Here is a 9,479-nt window from a genome sequence, read left to right as displayed (position 1 = left end):
GGGAAGGGAAGGGAAGGGAAGGGAAGGGAAGGGAAGGGAAGGGAAGGGAAGGGAAGGGAAGGGAAGGGAAGGGAAGGATCTATTCAACCAGTCTTCAGACCTCGTCTGGCCTGGCAATCCCCCAAAAAAGCAACCTAAATCATCATCTCCTAGCCACTAGTGTTGCTGCAGAAGAGTTTATCGTGAGAATGAATCTTGCTGGCAAGCTGGGAGCAATTAGACTGACCACGGAGCTGATCACAGAGCTGATCACATAAAGGAAGGGGTGTATCAAAGGTTCTAGAACGTCGTCTCCTGTTGGAAAAGGTAAAAGGCACTAATGCAAAAGATGCAGCACCCCTGCAGGGTTAGTTGAGCTTTCCCATCTTGAGGAGAGATTTTGTCCTTACCTCTACAGAGAGAACCCTCTATGTGGACTAAGAGAAAATCTGGGATAATTGAATTTTGAGAGTTTTAATTGAAATCCATGTCAGATACTACACAGAGGCTCCAAGGGATATATATGTATTTTTTATCCAGATATAACATGACTTGCTTTCTCGTTCCTTCAAAAGTCAGTGGCAATGGCCTTGACCCCCCCTGAGAAAACTCTTCAGTATCAGTGGTTTAATTCAGACTTCTGGGCTCTTCTCAGGAGGCAGGGGCTGAAAACCTCACCTGTTTTGGACACCATTGCCCAACAAAACGTGGAGTTTCATCACAGGAGAAGTTTGAGAGCGCATCTTCTCATGATCCTCCTTCGAGCACACATCAGTTTGAATGAAGTTTTCTATTTGGACTGCTTACAACTCCAGCTGTAGATTATGCTCCAGCTGCATCTACATTACCAAGGTGAGCATCACCAGTGTGTTTCAAGAAAAAAGCTCAAGGAGGGAAGGTTTAGATTGGATGTCTGGGATAAGTTGTTCATAGAGAGTGGGGAGGTGCTGGAACAGCTGCCCTGAAAGGCAGTGGATGTCCCATTCCTGGAGGTGTTCAATAACCAGGTTGGATGGGGCCCTGGGCAGCCTGGTCTGGTATTAAGTGTGGAGGTTGGTGGCCCTGCATGTGGCAGGGGGTTGGAGCTTCATGATCCTTGAAGTCCCTTCCAACCCTGACCATTCTGTGATTCTGTGACTTACTCCAACTTGCTCCTGAGCCCCTAAAGCAGCTGCTTGATCCTGAACAAATCAAACCAGCTCCAAACTCATTTTCTTGCAGGACATCTTTCCAAACCTCACTCTGGCTGTGCACTCCCCACCCTCCTCCCTATTCCATTCAGCCCATGCATGTCACATCCTTGCCATGCTGTAGTGTCACTGCGGCTACGTGGGTTGCACCAGAGCAAGAATTTCCACTGGGAAATGCAAGGATGGAAGAGAAGGAGCTTTGCTGAGCCCACCAAGGCTCACTGATGCATACCTTGAGACATGGGCCTACAGCAACTCACCTTGACTGGGGACATGGCTTAGTGGGCATGGGGCAACAGCTGGACTTGTTGATCTTAGGCAAAAGTATTAAAAAACTCTGACCTGACAGAGTTTCTCAGATTTGTGTAAATCATTGTGGATCCACCAAATTATATGTAACCCCAAAGACTTTAAGTTCTTGACAGAGAGAGTGGTGAGGTGCTGGAACAGCTGCCCAGAGAGGCTGTGGATGCCCCATCCATCCCTGGAGGTGTTCAAGGCCAGGTTGGATGGAGCCCTGGGCAGCCTGGGCTGCTATGAAATGTGGAGGTTGGTGGCTTCTGGCAGGGGGTTGGAACTTGATGATCCTTGGGGTTCCTTCCAACCCAAGCCAGTATATGATTCTATGACTCTATGACAAGGCATAGGTTAAGACTGTCCCCAACAAATTTCCACACGAAACTACAGAAAGGTTTCCACGAAGGCCCACAGCAGCTGACAGGCAGATGACACTGAGTTAAATACACAGTGATGCAGAGGGATCTCAGTGCTGACCTACATAAGGCAAACGACAATGTCTCTAGGGCACAATTCCTTGAACACATATCAATCAACTGACACACAGAATCATTCTCAAGATCTCCCTACTCCAAATTTTGTAGATACGAAGAAAACCTCTGTTTTTGACATCACTGAAAAAACACGTAATAACTTACTGAGATGACCATCCAGAAAGCACAGAATCATGCAGTCTTTTTATTACAACATTTATTTTAGTATAGAAGGCACTTACAATACAGAAAGGAAAAAAAAAAATGATAGGCACTGAAAGTGCAGTTAGAATTAAAATGACAACAGATCAACAGACAAAAAGAGCACCCTTCCCTGTTAACAATACAGCACACAGAAATGAAGCTATTGATGACCGGGCTTTTAAAACAGGGCTTTTTTTTTTTTCTTTTTTCTGTTTTTAATAGGAAAAGATAAAGGCTGTTCTACTGTGAACTGAAATAAAAATAAAATAATAGTAATTAAAAAAAAAAAAAGGAATCTCCTCCACACACCTGGAAAATGAATGGGGAGTTGGTGGTGGTTGCAAACATGGGGCCTTTTAGCTCCGGCACTGCAGGAGGTCCTGGTACATCTCAATGAGGTGAGCAGCCTCTCTCTGCCCAGAAAGCACAGCACCGTGGGTAGTGGAATAATACTTCCTGTGAGTGGCCTCCCCTGAAAACATCACCTGCATCGGCTGGAGGGGATAAGAAAAGTGGGAAAGCTCAGCAGAGCTTACTGAAAAGTACGCACGAGGCAAAAAGGAGATGATATTTTTGTGCCCTCCCGCATCCCCCATGAGCTGATATGCTATAGGTGTTCATAGGTGGCTACTGAAGCCCCAGTGTGGTGTGGGACAGGCGTAGCATATCTGGGAACATGCAGCTAACCCTTTCTGGAGGGCCTGCATGTGGTTCTTGGCAGAGCTGCGGCACCATCCCAGCTCCCACAGCCTCAAACAAAGCTGCACAAGTCACTGAGCATCCAACTTCCGTGCTTTCTGTCCTCTTTGCTTCCCCCAGATCACACCTCAGACTTCTGGACATTAAAGATTTATTTGGGAATTGCAACTTCGGAAGGAAAGGCAGCCACATCTCAAAACCCACAGGGTGAAACAGTGCCTTCTCTCTCACATCAACAGTTCAGTGCTGGGTAAAATTGCTCCTCGTTCACTTTTGAGGATTTCAGATCCCACTCTTCCTCAAGAATGAATGCGAAAGGTTCCTAAAGCTTCTGCTGTCTTTTTTAATAGATTTCCATGCTGACCAAAATTACATGGTGGCTCTGGGTGCTTGTATGGCTGTTTGGAGGCTGCATATCCATCAGACATTGTCTCTGGATTTGGATGGGGTGAGTTTGATTAATTTATTATTGCTTATAAATTGAGCTGCAGTAATAATCTCCATGTGTGCTCTCACTCTCTTTAAGAAAGTGAAGACAGTATCTGGGGAACAAATCTCTCTGTCCCCTGCCAATGCACGAGTCCCTCAGCCAAGGACTGGATTTCCATTACCCTCTCCTGCCAAAACATAAGGATTTCCTAATATGCTCCTCTGAAATATTAAGACCTAGCCATTAGCAGGGGTTATGCACTTAATGCTGTATATTCTGTGTATGCTTTAAATCAGAACAACTTTTCCTAAGGAGCTCTGAACAAGCTAATGATCCCAATCACAATTTCAGAAGCCACTTGGAAGCTCAGCTCTTGGCACTTCTTTGGGAGAGGTAGGAATCCCAAGGTGTTGGGATTCCAGTCACTAAGGAGGTAAAATCCTACGTCCATCACTTGTCCAGATGGGTATAAAAACATGGAAAACACACTACTGAAGGCCCCAAGAAACTCTCTCTTTCAATCTGCCTCCCAGAAAACCCACTGCCCAGTGTCCTATTAGTCTTCTCGTCACTCAGCTGATTCGGGCCATACTTACAGTAGTTTTGGAGCTCTCAGCATAAGGCAGTGGCTTAGCAAGTTTCTCCACGTCGGCCCCGCTAGACCCAACTTGGGTGTAGGAATAGGATCCACGGAAATTGGGATTGCTGCCCCAGGAGGACCGCAGGATCCGACGAGGTTTTGGAATGTTTGGATTCCCTGGATGGAAGGCAAGAGGAGAGTAAAAGTGAGCCTGCATTCAAGAGAAAACATCTGTGCAAGTTGTGAGTGGCTTGTATTCAAAACACATCCTGGCAGAGCCTACAGGCTACATGGAAGAGAACCTCAACCAGATCTCCTTTCTAACTATGTTCCAGGTTTCTAAATAACAGCATCCCTCTTAACTCCAGCCATCCACTCACAGCCTCGCATTTTAGGAAAGATTGTTAAAACATACAGAAGAGATTTGGGAGCTCCAGAGAACCCAGGACACATTCTAGGTGAAAATATACAGCATTCCCTGCTTTCATTCAGCTTCCAGACCCTGGTGGTGATCAAGCAATTCATCTCACCTAGTTTTAGGTATCTAACTGGGTGCCCACTCTAAACTGGATGATAAAGTAGTCTCATAAGAGACACTCCTCCAAAAAGAACAGTAATGAGAAGGCAAATCCTCATTATGCAGGTGCATAGGTAAGCCTGTCAGAAAGTTCTCAAAGCCTGTATTACTCACTCTAACTGCTCCTCAGACACCAAAAACAAATCTAAACTCCAGCAGACCCATTCCGTGGGATGCACGTGGCATGGAAAGGAGAATGATGCTGGGAGGAAGGTTTCTAGATTGCTGTAAGATTTCAGTGTGGATGCAGGACATGGAGGTGAGGGTAGCTGAGAGAAAAAATTCTAAGAGGCAAAGTGACTGAGAGTTGTCACAGATTACACAGCTCCTGTGGCTGCTTCAGGCCCTGGCTTTGTAACATTTCAACATGCTTAGCCTAGCACAAAGACTATCCAAACTCTGCTTTCTTCATCACAGCTCTAAAGATTAATGCTACTTAGTTCTACTAAACAGTCATTGCCTTTAATTCCTTAAAATCAGGAGCAAATTATTGCCATGGTTCAGCTACCACTTCTTGGAGTACGATGTGCCTACCAGAATGATGAAATATAAGGCTGAAGCACAGCAAAGGCACCCGGGTGGCTTGTTACTGTACCCTGTGAACACTTTCTAACCACTAATACACAGATCAAAATATGGCACAGACTAGCAAACAAACACACCCTACAAACAAAATGCACCCTATAAATGAATGTTGTTTCAGGACTGAGCATAACAAAGGCTCCAAAACACGCTCCTCCAAGAATCATCAAAGTGAGAATGCCTGGGATGGAAGCGAGAAGCCCAAGGGAGTCTGAGAATAGGGAGCTCTCAGATGCACCAAGGAAATAAGTTATCTTGTTTTATTTTGAAGGGCTGTGGGAAAGCTCAGGAGAATATACCACAAACACCATGAGAGGACACAACAGCAAGCAGTCATCCATTGTGCTGCATTACAAGAAACAATCATACAAGTGAAAGGAGTCTCTGCAGTGGGCTGATGATGCTTCTCCTGCATGTTCTTATATTCCACTGCCAACGTAGAGTCAACATGTAAAACATGCCAGTAGAAAGATAGTTGATAGAATCATAAAATACCCCAAGTTGAAAGGGACCCAGAAGGATCACCAAGTCCAACTCCTGGCTCCACAAAGGACCAAAGAAACATCAAGTTTCTACTAATGTAGAAATACTACAAGCAGTGAGATGATGGCTTGTTTGATAAGGCCACATATTTGAAAGACTGAAATTTGTTAACAAAATAATTTGTGGAGTCGTCAGCTCAATTAACAGTGGTATAAATCCTGTAATATTTGATAGAATAGTCATTCGAACCAGTAAAAGCAACAGCTTTGCATCTCTCTTGTGTTTCCCATGGATGATTGTGTGCCACATACACACAGAAGTAAACATCAGCCTTCCCAGGAGGAAATTATTCTTCACATAGTTCCTTCCATCACAAGGGAAACCACAGCACAGCAACACGAAGCACATAGATACCTCTGCCAGCACGGATCTAAGGAGCCCTGGGTACTTTATATGGCAGCTGTGTAGAAGAGAAGCCAATCTCCTTCCTCAGCACCACACTGTGTGGTGCAGACAGCTCTCCTGAGATCCCCTAAGGTTTTCCTTTAAGGTTCTCCAGCACACCAGACGTGATGCAAATGTCTCCTGTTAAACCTCTTGTGCTGCTGTTTGCAACACAGAAACTACAAAGACTGGCAGACTCTTTCAAGGAGTATATTTAATTGGGCTTTTTCAATCTGCTTTAAATAGATGGATAAATATGGTGCCTTTGCCTACAGACAAAAGTAACAACCAGCACAGATGTGGAAACTTGTAAGAACTGAGCACTCATTCACTGTCCAGAGATAAAACGTCTTAAAAAAGAAATCAGCCTTCACCAAAATAGGACACATTTTTTATGCCACTGAGTCCCATTTGTGAAGCTATGGAAGATAAATTCACATGCTTCCTACAGTCCTCTCTTCATTCTGCACATTCACTGGTTATGGGACTGATATGAGACAATGAAGCATCACAAAATCAACATATACCTATCAGTTGAGACACCCAAACTTTGATTATCTGCCAGCAGAGCATCTAAAATCCCATCAGTGTTACAGAGATAGGTGGTACCATCTCTATACATCAGCATCCACAGGCAGCAAAGGGATATCAGGACATCTTAGATATTACACAGTATGGCACAGCACTGAAAAGAGATCCACTGCCTTTTGGAGAAATAGCAGGGGCACAGGCAGAACTCCTCAGGGCATCTCCAGCCTAAGCTTGGCAACTCAGAGGGAGCAGGCCTGCAATTATACCTTCTGGCATCTAATGCTCAGAGCTTAGCCAACAAAGAAAGCAAAGAGCAAGACCAGTAATTGTCTGGAGGCATCCCATTTAATCAGCTCTACAGGAGCCTGCAGCCTTCTGTCATCCAGTTGTGAAGAGCTCTGACTGCCAATGGTTCTGAGGCTAGAACAATCCCAAATGTTTTTATCAGCAAAGCCAGATAAGCCCCAGCACTAACCTGCAAGTGAAATTTAAGGTCACAAAGGTATGTTATCTTCTCTTAGAGAGAAATACTCAGCATAATATAACACTCTAAAAGAATGGATTGACCGTAGGGCATGTCCAACACCCTCTGAAGCCAATGGAAAGGGCTCCACAAGCAACAGACTAAGGAAGATCTGAACTACCTCACAGAAGAGCCTCTCTTTCCACCCTGGGGAGCAAAGTTAAAATTAGGAACCCAAACAATTATCCCCAAAAAACTCACAGGTGGGCTTTTGTTGTTGTTTTGTTTGTTTGTTTGCTTGGAAAAAAGTGGAACAAGTCATGCTATATAATGGGTGATTCAAGGACAGGCTGGAGACTTTTGCAGTCTTAAGCACAAAACGTTCACTGCAGGGCGAAGCTCAGTAATATTCCATGTGAATTTCTCCAGGGTTAGATAACCCAGGATTGGAGGTTGAGACGGAAATCATTCAGCTAAGAGTCTGATGGACAGTGACCAGGTGCAGCATCAGCTGGAACAGCAACTGTAGCACGTACCAATGACTCAGTGCCAACCTATTTCCATTCCAGGAGGAAGAGAAGAACATCCAACACACACAAAACAATAACAGCAAAGGAGCACAACAAGGAAGAGGGAGAATAGGAGAGTATACTCCCATCGGCCAAATTAATACAAAGCCAAGGAATCAACTCTCTTAGATAAATTGAGATGAAAAAGGTGATTTAAGTGAGAAGAGCTGCAGCAAACAAGGTTGTTTATACTCTCAGGGAGACGTCAGCACTAGAACTTGGCTTTCAAACCTCCTGCTGTGCTTCCACAGAGCAGCAGCTGGCCTGCTGAAGCCAAGAGGAATGAAGGCATGTGTGTACTGCTACTGTGACGTGACGTAGGGATACCCAACACCACTGAAAACAAACAGCTCAGGAAACAGAAGCTGCAGCAGAACCACAGGGCCATCATCCATCACGGATGTATCACTGAGAAGAATGAGCCAAGGATTCAGTTTTGGTCCCCACAATGGAGTTTGTGAAAACAAAGTCTAGCCAATGTTTTCTAAAGAGAGTACTAAAATGGTCTATGAAGGCAGTCCTCAGCTTCCAGGTCCCCTTCTGTAGATCTCTGCCCTGACAGCAGCAAACGGTCTGTAAATGCAGGGGAAAGCTACACTCGTGAAGGCAAATTTCTTCAATTAACTAGAGATCGTGGACAAGAGGTAGGGCTGGAAACTCACTGGGTGTTGAGATTTGGGTAGCATGAGGTAACAGATATAAATAGGTTAAGTGGGGGACTTGTTTCTGGAATAAAACATATCTAATCTTGAAGGACGCTGCTCTTACAAATACTCACAATTTGTGATTAAACAAAGCAGAGGATGTGGAATCTTCAAGCACTTCAGTCCACCACTTCCTGAGCTGGTTATCAGCCCCTCTGTATAAATAGCTTCCAGGCACACCCAAGCAGGAGCTATGCTGGAAGCACTTACCCAACCCAAGCAGAGCAACATAAGATGCCAAAGAACTAAAAATTACTCTAGCACACTTCCTTCCTAATGGTTATTCAACACCCAACCCCCATTCTCCCACTCTTCTCCACTCACCCAATGAACCAGGGCATGGCTGACCTGTAAATTTCCGTAGCATTTCGGTGCAGGTTTCAGCCACAGTTTCATCATCACACTTCTCCATGATCAAAGCCTCTTCTCCACAGATCCAGCCGCTCAGCACGTGGCCGTACCGCTCAGGTGGGTAGAGTACATCGAAGCTGCAGATCTTCTTGTACCACAGCTCCTCGGGGTAAGTCAAGCTCTCGCTCTCCGCCTCATCTTCCCAGACAAATTGGATGCTGTTGCATTCAGAACTCCAGAAAGGCTCTTCGAACTCAAGGAAAATCTTGTCAGTGGTATTGATGCCCAGTTTCTCAATGGCCATCACCTTCTCCTCGGGCAAGCGGGGATGGAACAGGCTCTCGTGGCGTTTCTTCAAGACTCCCAAGGACACGGTCACAATGACGTGGTCAGCTGGGATAAACTCACAGTCCTCGCACTCCACGAAGACATTGGAGCCCTTGTCCTCCTCAGGGAGGTCACTGTTGTGGTCAGCCACTCTCTCAATCTCCTTGCTGACCGACTGGTTCCAGTGGATGCATTTGACCGGCTTGCGGAGCTGAATGACAGATTCAGGAATGGAACGGGCTAAAATCTCCACGATTTTAATGAAACCACATGGAATGATGTGATGAGCCCCAGGGATCTCCGTCCATTCCCCAAATTCGCTGAGCGAGACCTCATCCATGCTGTGGGAGCTGCTCTCACAACTCTCTACCTAAGGAAAAGCAACACAGAAGCAACGTTGCCACAGAGCAACTCACTTTGCAAGGGCAAAAAGCAGATGCTTAAGCTGGGAATCCTGAATCCCTCTCTTAAAGCGCATTATTGTCACTAGTAAAAAAGTGTTCTGCAAGATCTGATGAAATCTGTCCCTTAACCTTGCTTCTAGTTAGAGAAAACACTTTGTTATGATCACAAGCTGCACTGGCCTTGGTTGCATT

The 9,479-nt window shown here is 45.3% G+C and overlaps 1 protein-coding gene and 1 long non-coding RNA gene across 6 annotated transcripts in view; one reads left to right on the top strand and one right to left on the bottom strand.

Annotated features, from left to right (window-relative positions):
* LOC122157324 overlaps positions 1-9,479 on the top strand; it is a 51,380-nt gene that overhangs the window by 12,210 nt on the left and 29,691 nt on the right. For 2 of the 4 annotated variants that reach the window (XR_006167857.1, XR_006167856.1), the window contains exons 2-3: positions 635-831; positions 3,193-3,290. This is a non-coding gene — a long non-coding RNA (uncharacterized LOC122157324). Of the gene's footprint in view, positions 1-634; positions 832-3,192; positions 3,291-7,501; positions 9,392-9,479 lie in introns of those variants that run through there. The other 2 variants (XR_006167855.1, XR_006167854.1) reach the window with 2 other exon arrangements.
* SMOX (spermine oxidase) overlaps positions 2,142-9,479 on the bottom strand; it is a 53,958-nt gene continuing 46,620 nt past the window's right edge. For both annotated transcript variants that reach the window (XM_042812912.1, XM_042812911.1), the window contains exons 5-7: positions 8,554-9,253; positions 3,869-4,029; positions 2,142-2,637 (exon numbers count right to left, since the gene is read on the bottom strand). In XM_042812912.1, the coding sequence (XP_042668846.1) occupies positions 2,500-2,637; positions 3,869-4,029; positions 8,554-9,253 (999 nt within the window). In that variant the 3' untranslated portion in view covers positions 2,142-2,499. The remainder of the gene's footprint in view (positions 2,638-3,868; positions 4,030-8,553; positions 9,254-9,479) is intronic.

The sequence above is a fragment of the Centrocercus urophasianus genome, unplaced genomic scaffold (genome assembly GCF_019232065.1).
Source record: "Centrocercus urophasianus isolate 14NV4802_14NV808 unplaced genomic scaffold, USGS_Curo_1.0 seq_13, whole genome shotgun sequence".
Lineage (NCBI taxonomy): Eukaryota > Metazoa > Chordata > Aves > Galliformes > Phasianidae > Centrocercus > Centrocercus urophasianus.
The sequence above is the reverse complement of the archived record's forward strand: the minus strand, read 5'-3'. Positions and strand labels throughout refer to the sequence as shown.